The 15,230-nt window shown below is 52.4% G+C and overlaps 4 protein-coding genes across 4 annotated transcripts; 1 reads left to right on the top strand and 3 right to left on the bottom strand.

Annotated features, from left to right (window-relative positions):
- Positions 1-233: 233 nt before the first annotated feature.
- On the top strand, positions 234-2,741 carry QC761_311010 (uncharacterized protein; the record flags this gene model as incomplete). Its single annotated transcript, XM_062878227.1, has 2 exons — positions 234-849; positions 908-2,741. 2 exons carry the CDS (start codon positions 234-236, stop codon positions 2,509-2,511), a joined length of 2,220 nt encoding a protein of 739 aa, XP_062734103.1. The 3' UTR covers positions 2,512-2,741.
- A 1,715-nt stretch (positions 2,742-4,456) lies between these two features.
- On the bottom strand, positions 4,457-8,368 carry QC761_311030 (uncharacterized protein; the record flags this gene model as incomplete). The annotated part of the gene is made up of 1 exon (XM_062878228.1): positions 4,457-8,368. The coding sequence occupies one exon, from the start codon at positions 8,366-8,368 to the stop codon at positions 4,457-4,459; it is 3,912 nt and encodes a 1,303-aa protein (XP_062734102.1).
- Positions 8,369-8,742: 374 nt separating this feature from the next.
- On the bottom strand, positions 8,743-9,851 carry QC761_311040 (uncharacterized protein; the record flags this gene model as incomplete). Its single annotated transcript, XM_062878229.1, has 4 exons — positions 8,743-8,941; positions 8,992-9,419; positions 9,470-9,589; positions 9,654-9,851. 4 exons carry the CDS (start codon positions 9,849-9,851, stop codon positions 8,743-8,745), a joined length of 945 nt encoding a protein of 314 aa, XP_062734101.1.
- A 351-nt stretch (positions 9,852-10,202) lies between these two features.
- On the bottom strand, positions 10,203-15,024 carry QC761_311050 (uncharacterized protein; the record flags this gene model as incomplete). Its single annotated transcript, XM_062878230.1, has 2 exons — positions 10,203-12,870; positions 12,926-15,024. The coding sequence occupies 2 exons, from the start codon at positions 15,022-15,024 to the stop codon at positions 10,203-10,205; spliced, it is 4,767 nt and encodes a 1,588-aa protein (XP_062734100.1).
- Between the last annotated feature and the right edge of the window lie 206 nt (positions 15,025-15,230).

Here is a 15,230-nt window from a genome sequence, read left to right as displayed (position 1 = left end):
GTAAAGTTAGGCGTATGCAGCATAAATATCTGTTGGTTTGTTGGTGGTGACACGGCCGTTTGATTGGTTTGTTCTGTTCATGCTGCATCGACTTGTTGGGTTTGGGTGTTGGCCTTTTTGGACCTAATCTGCCGAGCTAGGAACTGCGCCACGGTTTTCTCACAACCTCGAGGCCACCACCCGTTCTCCATCTCTCTTTGTCTGGAATTTCCGGTGCGTCTTCATTCTAGGAGATGGCTTCACTCTCAAGTAGGCCCCAGTGTGGCATCAGTCTGTGGGATCACCGCTTGTGGACCCACAAAAAAAGCGCCCTCGACATACCGCCGGACAACTCTGACAGGCTAAAAGACACCCATCTCGAGGACAGTGAGGATGACGATGTGGAAGACGACGGCGGCGATTCGGGACTGAATCAAGACATCAAGAGCCACCCGGACGACGCGTGGCTTAAACACATGGACGCGCCTCACTCTTGCCATCTTTGCAGCAACGTCGTCATTCTGGAAGATCGACTGCCCGTCCACGCCTTCAGTCAAGGTGGTCGGTGTATTCTCCGTCTTTCCATGTCAGACAAACGGATGTGGAAAGCGGGGGTGAAGTGTCCGCTGTTTCGCTATCTCTGTTCGGTGTTTCAAGAGAGACGGCACCTTCGCCCACATAGATACTCGACTTATGCTGCTGTGGCGAGCGATGTGGAGGTTGGAAAGAGTGCAAGCGCGGGGACGAGCCCAAGGAAGGACCTGTTTATTGGCGTTCGAGATGGGAAAATCAAGTTCTTGTACCGCTGGCCCAGGTTTCGATGTGATGACGAGGATTCACCCGCTGGCGATGCCCTTCTACCGCTGCCGGGTACGTGTTATTTCACTTTTGGGATTCAAGATCTTGTTAAGCTTATATTCTGCCTTAGAAGCTCTCCTTTATACTCGTGTGATGTCCGACTGGGCCTATTCCAAAGCCAAGGCGTGGATTGACGACTGCACCTTGCACCACGTCAGCTGTCGACTAGAGCCATCCAGTTTTGTTCCTACAAGGCTGTTGGATGTCGCGGCGATTATCGATAACAAGATTCGCCTTGTCGAGTCGAAATCAGTGCCGAATATCGGGAATCATGCTAGATGGGCGGCTCTGAGCTACGTCTGGGGTGGTTTACAACCCGTGCGTACCCTCAAGGCGAATATCGAGGACCATCACAAAGGCATTCCGCTAGCCAAACTTCCACCCACCATTCAGCACGCCATTGCAGTCTGCCAAAACATTGCAATCCCCCATCTCTGGATTGACTGTCTCTGCATCATCCAAGACGACAACGACGACCTGGCAGTCGAGCTCCAGTCCATGGCCCAAATCTACCAGTACTCCACAGTGACCATAAACGCCGCCTCCGCCGACTCGGTTCACAAAGGATTCCTCCAAGACCGCCCCATCTACTTTTACGAGGACACCGTCCACCCAGTGCAAATCGGTTTCCGGCCGTCCAAGAGCAGCCCCAACCCCAACACCACCGCCCTCCTCCTCAAAGCCAACAACAGCTACGGCCTCGAAGACCTGGACCCCATCCGCACCCGCGGCTGGACCTACCAAGAACGTAAACTCCCCGTCCGCTCCCTCCACTACTCCACCGCCGGCCTCGAATGGTCCTGCCGCCACGTCGTCGCCACCACCGTGACCGGCGCCAACAAACGCGCCGATCCACTATCGCCTGACCTCCCCATTGTCCCCGGCCAAGCGCTCGCCCCATGGTCGAGGATTGTATCAGATTACACCAACCGCAAGCTGTCCTTTCCCGGCGACAAGATCACCGCCGTGTCCGCCATCGCGGCGATTTACGAGCAGGAGCAGAAAAAGACGTACGTGGCTGGGTTGTGGAAGGAGGACATGCCCGCCTGTCTTGTCTGGTCTGTCATGGCGAGCGGGATAAGGCCCCGGTACGGGGTGTACACTGGGCCTAGCTGGTCCTGGGCGTCGACGGACTCGAATGTGTCGTTTGAGGCGGATGATGAAAATGAAGAAGGGGTTGTGTTTTATGGGACGATACTCAAGGCTGAGGCTGAGCCGGTGATGGCTAAGGCGAGGTTTGCGGCGGTGAAGAGTGCCTCGTTGGTGATTAGGGGGAGGGTTCATCGGGTTAGTTTGAGGGTTGATTTTGAGACCGTGGAGTCAGACATTGAGGGTGTTGTTTCGAAAGAAAAGAAGGCGAATGTGACGGTCACGGCTGCGAGGGCATATGCCGATAAGATTGCGGTTAACCTTGATGCTTGGGAGGATGGGTGGGCAGGGGATTCCGGGACTGCTGTTGCGGACGTGTTGTTGATGCCATTGTTCGAACGGACAGTGCATGATCCGGACATTGGGATGCCGAACTGGGGAGGTTTGGTGGTTGTCGAAACTGAGAAGGGAGCTTATCGCAGGATTGGATATTTTGAAGAGTACTTTTACAAGAGGACCGTCGGGAGAGTGACGTTTGCCGATTTTATTGTCGGGGCTGAGTTGAGGGATGTCTTGTTGGTGTAAAGTGGTGGACCGAGAGAGGACCAGATCTGTGTCTTGTGGCTGAGGGTAGCTTCCCTAGGAAATAAGACGCCTATCTGATGTTCCTTAGAGTCAAAGTTTGAGTAGAGGGCGTAGGATGATGCTTGGTTTCATAAAGTTGTAAGATACCTAGTACAAAGAACTACCCAAGAAGACCTCTTTTGTTGACACCCAGGGCTTTCTCCACTTGCCTTGACCGTGGATTTCCGCAATACAAAGTAAAAGCCTTGGCCCAGAATGATTTATTAAAGTTTTGCATTGAATTGAAGTTGAACCTGAAGAATCCGAAAAGCCTGTTCCCACAACAACATTTGTAATTTCTAGCAAGAATGCCTAAATTGACATTCCTATTCCGGAGCCAGCAAGGTTCTTCCAAAAGGTCCAAGTCAAGAATCTGTTGAGGAGGGTGAAGCAAAACACTGTATCACGCTGGGCCGTCAGAATGAAAAGAAAGTTCGAATCAAGACCACATCTTGATGACTTACTGCAGATCACAATCGAACTAACTCCCAATCCCGAGCAGGTCCGGCTCTGGATTCAGATTGTGTTTGGTCAACCTCACGGTATCCATAGTGCCGCTCAGAACGTTGTGAGTTGAAGCTGTGTAGCTTGTTGAGCGTGACTGGGACGCCGAAGATTCATTTCGAGCAACGACACTCGAAGTTCGGGTTAGGTTTATGCTGCAGCAGCAAGGGTGATTAGACTCGACAGTATGTTAAAATCAACCCTCTTCACCTTGCCGCGACCTTTCTCCATAGTGGTAATTGTTGCGAATTGATGTTGGAGCTATTGATTCGGCTCCAGCCTCGTGACATCACTACTGGGACCCGAGACAACTTTCAGCATACAGTACTGGACACTCTCCTGATCACCATTCTCCGATCACACACTACTGTTTGGCCTGATGAGGTTAGTTTGGCCTTTAACCCGCCCAACCGATTCCCAGGAGAGGAAAAGGACATTTGCGGCAGATGGGATTGCGACTCGCCAGTTCTTCGTTCTCTCTTCAGGCGGGGATATGCCCGTGTGCCAGACGACTGGAAGCATCCATTCTGCCATACATCTGTGCCAGCGGTATGTCACAGCATCATTACCGTGACCACTACGCCTGGGTTTACCGACATCAACACTCTCAGCGGTCTGTTCGTCCGGCGGTGTGCTTGTTGTGGTTTGGAGCTCAAACTCAGCCCGCTTCAGGCAGTTGTTGTAGTGGCCTTCTACCTCGCGCATCGCGGAATGGGTGGAAACCCTTTTCGGCCCACTGGCAATGGTCTCCTGTCTGCTTTCTTCGGGAGCAGACTCATCGCTAGAAACGGTTGTGTCCATCCGCGACATTTGGAGACCCCCAAGCCTGGGCGATGCTACCATGAGTTACTCGATGCCTATGGATTGATGGCACAGGTTCTTCAGTCTTTGAGGCATCACTCTGGCCCCGGATTGGGAGATAATATGATGCAGTCCGGACTGCGTAGTACCGTTATTGTGTCACCCCAGGAACTGATCTGGCGAGCCATTCAGCTGGAGCTACCAACATACCGCTGAGCAAACGAAGGAGACCCTTGGCTATCTCGACATTCCCGATGGGAGCTCTCAAGTCTTGGTTGGATACTGGATCGTCAAACCTTTGTGAGGATTTTGGAGCACGGCTATGACATCTCAAAACTGGAAGATCAACACATATTTTGTTCTTGTACCTTGGGCAGAGGGTTTATGAAGGCTGCAACAGCGATCTTGAGGAGAAAGATTGGAGAGAACCGCGGATAAGTAAATGACCGCTTCTTTGGCTAAATCAATTACGAACCGTGCCGTTCCATCACAGTCATTATTCATTATTCGCGCTGATGCTTTGTGACAGAGAATGTAAATAGACAATTCTCTCCATTTGATTAAGATATACGGAGTCCCAAAGCTGCTAGCAACTCGGTACCTACACCTCGGTCTCAATCCCCTGCTCCTTATCACTATGATGCACGAGCCCCTGAACTTTGCTCTTCCCATCCTTGACCTTGTCCGCCATCCAACCCACCGACCTAGCGGCCTTCCACTGCATGACACCTCTGTGTTTGCGGTGAAGCTGCTTGTGATGCCTCTTGTAGTCCTGCAGCTGAGAAATCGGCCCCCGTTTCCCATCATCATCGCTGCCGTCCTTTCCATCCACCAACGATGACGCTCGCTTCTTGATCTTTGTTTTTGCCTTCTTGACAGGCTTGATGGGGTTTCCATTTCCCGACGGTCCGTCTTCTTCTGAAGAGTACTCAGTCGTACTATCCTGGCCCGCCTTGCGAAGCATCTTTCGCTTCTCAGCTTCCTCATTTGGATCTCCCTTTCGTGGTGCACCCTGACCGCCGTCTTCCCCAAAGTCCGAATCTGAGCTGGAAGACGACTCTGAGTCTGAGGAGGAATCAGACCCTGACTCTGAGTCATCATAATAGTCAATCATCTTCTCGTCATTCACCGTGTCCAAGACTTCCAGCACGCTCCTGATACATGATGACTTGTTGCTCGACTTTCCTCCAATATGCTTGTGATAACCGCTCAGTCCTCTCCACAACCTGACCGTCAGCTCCACTTCACCGAAAGGCTCTTCACCGTCCTCCAGTCCTTCATAATCGGCACACCCCCTAGCCCGCTTCAGGTGCTTTTTACCGCCCTTCCAGACTTTGAGCCTGACAGTCGTCTCCTCCTCATCGGGGATGTCTCCCAGCCACAAGACAGCCAAGGCAACGGCATCCTCTCCCATCACCTTGCTCGTATCCTGGAACTCAAGCACTAACGAAGTTGCATATCGGTTCGAAACGCCGACAAAGACATTCTCCTTGCTCTGTCTCTTGGGTCTCCACGCGTCAATTTCTGAAGAGAAGTGCATCTTTTCCTTTCCAATCTTGGTCTTGATCTTTATTTTGTTCCACTTCTTCATGAGCTCCTGATCCAAACCACCCGCAGGCTTGATGGGTGCTTTGACCTCCAGCGTCCCATACTCCCATCCGGTCCCAATTTCCTTGACCATGTTCAGCTTCACGCTCCTCCAGACCATGCTGATCCTGACACGGCCATAGCCGATCCCACCCGCAAGAGGCCATGTTCCCATGACTTGGCTCCTGTCAGCAAAGACCTTTCGCAAGGGCAGGTACACCACTCCCAAAAGAGGATCGCTCTCCCCTTCTCGGCTATCTCTGACAGAGATCATAACCTCGGCAGTCTTCCAGTCCCTGATAAACCGCTCTGTTCCGGCGTTGAAGAAGGGATGCGCATTTTTAGGCTTTGTTCTGGTCTTGTACACCTGGACATGGTTGAGGATGATGGTGCAGTAGCCGTCGGGTGCATCCCCGTCCCCAGCTTCCCCTTCTTCCTCAATCTGGTTTCCGCCCGAATTTGAATCGGCCGAACGGTCGCGGTTGAGCTTGGCCACCTCCAGCCCCGTGATGTTGTGAATCTGGATACTCAAGATTCCGCTCGGATATCCTTGTGGGGGAGGAGCAGAGATGATCATCATATCTTCCATCTCTTTTAGATCCTGTACCTCTTGCTGGGCTAGTTCGTCCGTTGCTTCTTCTGAGCCGGCGTCAAGCGTCTCTCTCAGCTTGTACTTTGTCTGCTCCTTGGTTTTCTTCTTCAGATCCTCAACGGTCCGAATCGATGGGTCGACGGTTTGTCGGTCAAGTTGGCACTGTTGGATATGTGCCTTGGAAAAGTACCCCACCGACCACTTCAACTGCCCCGGCAGCTTCTCGTCAGGATCGTCCGCGTGCAGGTCATCCTCCCTCTCACACATCTTATTTCTCGTGTCTTGGCCGTGCATCAACTCCTTCAGAGTCACTTCCACCTTTCCCAAATCGTCATCGGCGGTATGCTTGTCCGAGTCCCAGAGCTGAATCCTGAGTGTTTCCTCCGCGTTGATCTCATCTGGCGACACCAGCACAAATATCCACTCGTTCCAGTTTGGCGATTGGTCGCTCTTGATGATTCGCGTCGAACCAACCGGCTTCCCAAACTTTCCCCAAGAAACCGAGACATACGAATCGCTGGAGCCGGGCTTGATTAAACCGAAGCCACTATCACCCTCCTTGAACCTCCTGGCCCGATCGATATGCACCGCCACGACGCCCCTGGAGACGGTGTCCTTCTTGAAGTCGTCCCCGACAAGCATGTCCTTGAGGTTCAGCGTCAGTGACTTGGGAGCAACGTATTCCGCCAATGCTGCATCCATAGCCGACTGCACGAATCCCGAGATCAAGGGCACGTTCATGAGGTTGAGATTGTGCTTCGACAGCGGTACACAAGAGATGTCCGCCCTGGGTTGCCCTAAGAAGGTAAGAGTGCAGAGCTCAAAGAATGGCGGATCAGGGGTAAGCTGCAGCCTGAACCTCATCACACCCACCAACCCCTTCAGTTCCACCCAAACAGGCACAGCCAGCCCACCAGGCAGGTAGAATTTGAGGTACAGGTGGGCGTTTTTTGCCTTGGACTTGATCGTCTTCCCCGACTTCTGCGCCCGGTACGCAAATGCCAGTTCCAAGTTGACAAAATCCCCTTCCTCGGCCTCCATTTCTTCTTCTCCATCCCCATCGTCATGGCTCACTGACTCGGCTGCTTTGCCCGTGGGCAGCCATTTGACACCCAAGATGCGCACACCTTCGCTGCCTTGACCGATGTCATCCACACTCACCATCCTGATGACTTTGGGGAGGGAGGCTTGCATGACATCTTCCAGTGTATCGACCAGGGAGGCAAATAGGTCTGGGTTGATGAGTGGCCAAATGGAACCGAGCAGCGAGTTGAGCCAGGCAACAGACTCGGGTAGATTGTCGGATGATCTGTTGTTCAGCGACATCTCTTGTTCTCGATCCGCGTCCCAAACTTGATCTTCTAGAATTTGGTCGACTTTCTTCGAGATCCAGAATGAGAGACCTTGCGCGAGTCCGATGGTAGCGAGAGCTGTGACTGCAATGACGGCGGTTGCTGTGATGAAAGTGGACTGTGTCCAGTTCTGTCGTTGTTCAAGGACCGCTCCCCACCCTAGGCCTAACACCACCAACCCGAGAATCACCCCAATGGCGATGCCGTAGACACTCACCGCCTTCCTGTATACCCTACCCAACTCCTTCTTCGTGTGCTTCAAGTCCGGCGGCGGGAACAGTCCCTGCATCAGCTCCTCATCTCCACCCTCATCATCACTTGATAACCCCGACATCCCTGAGTCCGACCCCACGGCTTTCAAATCCCCGTCCGTCATGTCGTGGATCTCCACCGGTAAATGCGTCACCGGATCGGTAACCTTTCTTCCCTTTCTTCGCTTCTTCCCCTTGTGTGCCTTCTTCATCGCTTTTCGCTTTTCTTTCGGTGAGATAGTCGCAGCCGCGGTTTCTGTTGCGGACTTTTCCTTTGGATCAGTTTCCAGCTCGTCATCCCCGTCAGTTGCTGTCTCTTGGCCGGAAGTTTCATCGGCATCTGATTGCTGTTTGAGTGCCTCTCTTTCGTCTTGTGGGATGGTGTGTCGATTGACTGACCGGTAGGGCGTTTGCTTGTCACTGTTTTGATCCTCATCTTTGGCGATGGTTTTGATGGATTGATAGGCTCGCTTGCCTTTAGACTTTAAATCAGTATTGCCGTTTGCTGGGTCGATGCCACCGGCGGCTGGATGGGTCGTGTTGTCGTCTGGGTCGTCTGGATTGTTGTCACCTGTGGGAATGGCCTCGATTTCGTTGGCAGCGGCCTGCTCCTGGCGCTGCTTGATCTCAGCACGGTGTTCACGGTATCCTCTAATGGTCGGGACTGGGTGTTTGGATGTGTATGGACCGCCATGGGCGCGGCGGGGGCCGCGTTCTTCAACCTCGTCCATTTGTAGGTTGTTGTCAACGGTAGAGCGATACTAGCGTTGAGTAGGTAGTTCAACTGAGAAGGAAAATAAATGAGAACAGTAAATGAGTCGGAATAGGTAGATTCCAACGTGTTGGTGACACGGGTGTCGTCACTGGGCTGGGTACCAAGGCAAGCACTCAAAGCAAGTATGAAACAATGCCATTGAGTGAGCCGAGTTCCGAGATTGACTGGCTAATTGATGCACGGGCAGTCGACAGCTGCAGCGGAGTGCAAGTGGAAGAAATGCTGAAGTGCTGCAAACATGAACTGCATTGGTGACGTCACTTGCCAAGCTTGAAGCAGGAATAACAGAACTAGCCAGGTAGCTAACCCCCCCACTGACTCTTGCATACTCTATGCCAGGTCCAATGTAATGCACAAGCTATCACCCCCATGCACGAGTTTCTTGTCATCTTCAAGTCTTTCTCGGTCAACATAGAACCACTCCTCCAATTCTTGCGGAACCGGCGCAGGAGAGAGATTCTCATCAGCCGGCAAACCGACATCCTTGGGATCCAACTTTCCAGGTGTGCCTGACAGAGTTGTGTTGTGGCTGAAAAATTTGTCAATGCTTTGCATCCACGGTGAAACAGAGAAACTCACAGTGAGATACCCCCCTTCTCAACCTTCCCATGCACCAATCTTCTCCACGCCTCACTGCACTCCTTCACAACCTTGAGGGCGTAGGCCTTGTCCATGAACTTGCCTTCCAACGCATATTCATTCGGAGGGTACCCATTAGGAACCATATAGATCCTAAACCAGTCTCTTGTCGCATCCAACAGTCCCGGCAGATGCTTCTCTACGTCGCTAATGTCGTGCAATTTGTCGGCCAACGGGTCAGTCACATCGATAACAATCAGCTTCCAGTCTGTCTCGCCTTCATCCAGCAGGCCTAGGACTCCAAGAATCTTCACTTGTTTGACGTCTCCAGTTTTCGCTATCGCACGGCCGATCTCACAGGCGTCGATGGGATCATTATCACCCTTGGCATCAGTGTCGGGGTCTGTGTAGTGCGGGTCTTCCCATGTCTATCTTGAGTTGTCAGCCCTGCACTCGCAGAGGACCATGAGTGGCACACCTGAGGAAGAGCACCATAGTTCCATATGTACCCTTTGTAAGGAAAGCAACTTCTCGTGAATCGTGGGTTTCCATCCAAGGTGTCTTGTGTGATGGGGTTCATGCTCTTGCCTCTTGATATCTGGATGGAATTTTCGTCAGCATCGTGGTTGGGGATGTCTTGGTCACTGTGATCAAAGGGTTACCTCAAACTTGGCATTCGTCCATCTTGGCACTTCAACCACCATATTGAACACGTTCCGGGCTTCATCGTGATGCAGTGGGATGTCATGGAATGGAGAAACAGCGATTTTGTCGGCATTGCGCTCAAAATAGACCTGGTAGTCCTTGGTGAAGGGGTGGCCGACTCGGCGGAGCGAGTATTGTGGTTTGGACGAGTCCATGATGGCTGATACAGTCAACAGTCCAGCAACTGAGGGGAAAGTCTTCCAGTATGATGTGGTTCAACAAGCAGAGATTGGACGAAATGGATGACGTCACTCTGTGCTTTTTCCAGGTACCTATAGGTGTAAGGCAACACAGCACACATTTCAAAAGACTTCAAGCGAACGGAGATTCAGTTCTTGTTTTCATTGGTAGAATATTGGGCTCATAACTGTCAAAATAGTGGCTCTGTTGACATGCAACAAATCCTGGCCAAAGCAATATTGTTAGAGATTAGGGGTTCAGGGGCTCAACGAGTAGCTGGCCCCACAAGCCCGCATTGTCAACCCCTTGAGAGTCGTGTGTATCGCTCACTGTTCAACCTCCCTCCAATACCGCCACCAGGCCCTCTCCCACCGTCCCTTTAACCCTTCCAGCCAATCACTAAATTTGATCTCCTCCCCACCATACTCCAATACACCATCCTTACGCACACCCTTCCACCCCTTCACAGGTGACTCAACCAGCATATGGCCCCAAGGACAGACCTCGACATAGTCGTTCACTGGCCTCTTTGCAATTACTCCCGCCTTGCCGTTCAGACCAGCTGCCGAGGGCGAGATAACATCACCATTCTCGAGAATCCGCGCGGTGTCGTAGTGGCTCTCCCTCACCCGGTAGCATTCCTCACATAAATCCACATTGGTGCAGTAAACACACGTGTAAACCTTCCCCTGTGAAAAGTCGGTCAGGATCTTGCTGCACATGGCGCACTCCAAGCCCGCAGACTTGTTGAATGCGTATTTCCCCTCTGGCTTTTGCACCGGAACAGTAGCCTTGGCCGGCGAGACCGTCCGCTTCGGCGAGTCCATCCTCCTGGGCGAGTTTGTTCCCTTTGGTGACGTTATCCTCTTTGATGACAGCGCCCTGTCGACTTTGGTAACTTGCTGCTGGGACGGCCGCTCAGTACTGACTCCACCGGCAGAAGGCAGCAAATAAAACTGGCAGCTCAACGCAACCTGCGCGTCCTCCTTCAACAGGCTCTCTCCGATTCTGCCTGGTGGCGGTAGCACCAGCACCGAAAGCACCTTTGCCAGCAGCCTCAAACTAGGGGCGTCGTTGACCTCAGTTCCATCAGTCAGAGCCTGGCAGCACGCCTCAAAGCTATCGTTGAGATCGTTGTAGAACTGCTCCGCCGGCCCAACCTTGCGGCGCATGACCGCCAATACAACGGTGCTCGTCTTGGAAAGCTTGGGCTTGAACTCCAGACCTAGCCTGTCTTTGAGCATTTGGACGACCGTGCTCTCCATGTCCGTCAGGACACCTAGCTTGTAGGACAAGCTGCGGGATATGCGGAACTCCTCGAGGTAGATGTCTGCCAGATGTCTTGCCGCCCTTTCTGAGGCAAAGAACGAGATCTTGCTGGGCGGATTCTGGACAAGCTTGAGCAGCTGGTTCTGGGCCTTGCGCGGCTCGTTCATGACGAAACGGTCAAACAGGGAGAGCCAGATTCGGATGTCAGATTCCTCTGTTGACGTGTCTTCGGCTAGGGTATCTGAAGAGGCGGCTTCGACGTAGAGCTTCCGGACAAAAGACTTTTCGTCGGTGGCCATGGCGGCGCGGTGGATATGGCGGTGTGTTACATCCGTGCAGCGGATGGTGAGAGGGTTGGACCATTCGGAGAGAGCCTTGAGAAGCTGGATAATCTCAGCGTAGAGCTTCTTATCACCGAAGGCCACGACGAGTTCTTCAAACACGCGCGTGCAAGACTCGGTGGTTTGGAAAGTGCCTGCCATCTGCATGGAGGCGAGCGCATCTCGGTGGTGAGCGTCCAGGGTGCTTTCTACGCGTGCCTTCATTTGGTAGGCTGCGTTGAGCATGTTCTTGAAAGGTTGGTCTTTTGGATCAACAGGCGGGATATCACTGAGACAGAGGTTCCAAGCAGCCAGAACAGCTTCCGGTGTCACCCCCGGGCCGCTGCTTTCGTGTTCAGGATACACCCACTCATCGAACCTGGCACGAGCGATGCGATAGCGGAGGTCGAAGATGTCACGAGAATCTTTGGCCAGTTTGAGGCCTTTCTCTGCCGCCCTCTGTGCGCCCATGTTGCGGAGATCGTAGTGAAGGGCCTTGGAGATCTGTTTGTATTCTTGTGGACCAAGCGGTTGCGGGTAACGGCCGATAGTCGCCACTGCCTCAAAGTCTTCATCCGGCCATATGTTGACCCCCGAGTCAATCTCTCCTCTTTTCAGCTTTAGTTGCGGCCCTTGGATCAGTCTTCGGAGAGCCGGTGCCGTGAGCGAACAGAGAGCCACATGCGCAAAGCGGAAACCCGCAAAAGCTTTACTGGAAGTAACAGTCTTGTCACTGTCCAACCAGTTCCGCACATGCCCCATGGCAACTGTGATGAAGATTGAGTCGCTGTTCCTCAAAGTGGAACTGACCCAATGTGACGCCTTCTCAGACAACTGATGTTGGGCTGGTAGTTTAGACACTTGTGAGCCAACCGCCAAGAGGGCAGCGACGACCTCGTTGACTTCATCCCTCGTGAAGCCAAAGATGCTGCAAAAGTCCTCAACATCTTCCGAGTCTTGCTGAAACTCGAATTGGCCTTCGATTGTTCTCAATGCACCATCGCCGCAGCCGAGAAGAGCGTATAGGTCCTCAGCCACTGCTTTGACTTCCCCGGGTGAGTTCAAGGGCTGTGCTTCGACCAGGTGATAAAAGGCGTATTTCGATGCCACGGAGACAAGGGATGGGCTTTGTGCCGCCTTTGGAGTGGTGAGTATGGTTGTGGTTAGTTTGAACATCATGAGGCGCGCCTGATGCTCTGTGGGCTGCAAGTCACTACTCGTTGCGGGATCATGACGTCTAATAAAATAGTCTCGCAGTGAGTGTTGTTGGAAGCTTACCAGCACTTCCGGTACGGTGGTTTCTTTTCTGTTGGGAAAACGAGGGATACCATCATTGTTGTCGTCGTCAACTTCAGGACTTTCAGGGTACAGGGTGTTATCCTCGGGTTCTGAGAAGGAGAGAATTCTGAACATCAAACGTGTTAGCTTTGGCGGTGTAAAGAGTCTGGGTTGAAACTCACTTTGCTAATCTTCCCAAGATCTCAGTCTTGATGTCCAAATGGAGCTTCCTGTCGCCGAGCACAGCAACGAGTACCAAGTCGACAAGTTTCTGCGCAGCATCAAGGCTCACACGATCGTACGAGTACGCAAGCCAGATAAAAAGATAGCCCAATGCCCTCTTCTCGTTGATGTTTGTGTAGTATTGCTCACATTCCTGAAATAGTTGATGGTAGATAGCATCGGTATTCTTGGGAAGCGCAACTGGCCTGAGCGAGCTTTCTATCAAAGACGCAATCTTCATCGTGTTGAGTTGCCGAAGCATGTAGTTGACGTAGAAGAATGAGTCGGCAGACATTTCCATCGCCGAGCAGAGCTTGCGTTTGAGTGAGGATCGAAGTCCCACAAGCCCTGGGTATAGCTCGACACGGGACTCTGTCAGCAGTTTGAAGTCACCAGACAAGACCGCTTGATCTAGCGTGATTGTGTGGTCAACTCTGGGAAGGCGTCTCTTCAAATCCAGGGTACCGGAAATCACAAAGGTGATACGCAATCCTGTGGCTTGTTTGATGTAGCGGGAAAGACGACTAAGCTGATCGTTCTCCAGTTGGTCGATTCCGTCCAAGACGAGATAAAGCCGCCTGCCTTTTGTAGCAGTTTTTGCGAATGTTGAGCCGTACAACTTGTCCCAGGCATCCCTCTTCCACTCTCCCTTCTCGTCGTCGTCAACCAAGCTCTGAATGTGCTGGCGATAGCTGTTGTCCGTTGAGGCGATCTGGGCTGAACAGAAGTAAAGCACATTATCCACTCTTTCCAGTTTCTCAAAGTTCTCATCGAAGATGAATGACGCCACAGATGTGAACGGGTCGTTCTCGAACTCCAGGGCGAGACGGGAGTAGATAGCGAAAGAGAAAAAGCTTTTTCCCATGCCGGACTCTCCACCAATGTACCACACGCCGCCGTCCATGGTTTTCAATTTCTCAAAGTCGTCATTAAACCAAGCAAATGTATTCTTGACGAACTCTCTCTCCATTTTCACCCATCTCTGCTGGATTAGCTCTTCGGCGCCAGTAAATAATGATTTTGTGATGATGGCGAGGGAGTTGTATCTCCTAGCGTCGGAGCTGCCAGTCGACTTGGCGTTCTTTCCCACAAGAATATTGAAGATTCTATCATTGTGCTGGCGGATCTCTTCCCGGAAACCGCGTTGCTCCTCGTCTCGCCTCTGTCCGCGCTGCGACTCGTAGCGCTGGTTGCTCAGGACTACAGATAGACCGCTGTTTACCCTTCTGAAACCACTGTCCATCCGGGAAAAGCCCCGCTGGAGCATCCTCTCGGTCTTGTCCTCAAAGTCAAGCACCGAAGCCAAAGTCTGGGCGACGATGGCGGAACCCATGTCGTCAATGGCTGTGACGACTCGGTCATAGGCTTCTTTGAGCTCATTATCTTGTCCTCGGAACAGAGCCTTCGCCCATTCTTTGACTCGATACTGGTCCTTCTTGAGGCGCATGTGGGCTCGGGTGCAGAACTCCAGCATGTGGGTGAAAGTCTTGAGGATCAAGTTGCGGAACCGCTGCTCCTCCGGCACTCTCTTAAGGAGTCCTAGTCTCTCAGCAAAGGACCTCATTATCACGAAAAGATTTTGTATGAGGTCAAGATCGGCTGACACCTCGGTGAAGGAGGTCATGATGTGTGTAAATGCGACGGCAACTATCGCTGCGGGCGTGTCTTCGGCAAGCCTTTCAAGGACCGGACCGACGCCAGCCATGGCCGAGGCAAATTTCCCCAGGCCATGCCGAATCTTGTCGATCTTCCCGCCATCATTGCGAAGCGACTGGAATTGCTCATGTTCGGCTGTGAGTTTGTCGACCAACTCGTCGACTTGCTGTTGCTCTGGTTTAATGGGCTTTTCGTCGTCGTCGTGATCTTGGTGCTTGGTGCCCTTTGTAGAAACCAGTGATGATATCTTCTTTGGTCGAAGGCTGTTCCAAAAGGAAACAAAGATGGTGGTTTTCTCCTTGTTGGCCGTACTCTCCAAGTCGACTTTGGTTTTTTCGCGGTGTGCAGCGACTGCTTCGTTCCAGAGCTTGACTATTTCGGGGTCCGCAAACATATTGGCCATGACTGCGAACTGATTAGAATCGAGGGAGTCGAGGAGGCGAAATGATGTGGTCGTCTAAGGTTCCATTTATGAATGAACGTAACGAGCTGGATGGAGCCTGAGGCATGCCAATTTCTTCAGTAGTGATGAGCCTCATCTGGTGCCAACACTGCCCCACGCAAGTGTGAGGCGGCGGTTAAAGCGGATATCCTACACGATTGGTTCAT

Source organism: Podospora bellae-mahoneyi, chromosome 3, assembly GCF_035222275.1.
Source record: "Podospora bellae-mahoneyi strain CBS 112042 chromosome 3, whole genome shotgun sequence".
NCBI lineage: Eukaryota > Fungi > Ascomycota > Sordariomycetes > Sordariales > Podosporaceae > Podospora > Podospora bellae-mahoneyi.
Note: the sequence above shows the minus strand (reverse complement) of the source record. Positions and strands in the feature narration are given on the sequence as shown.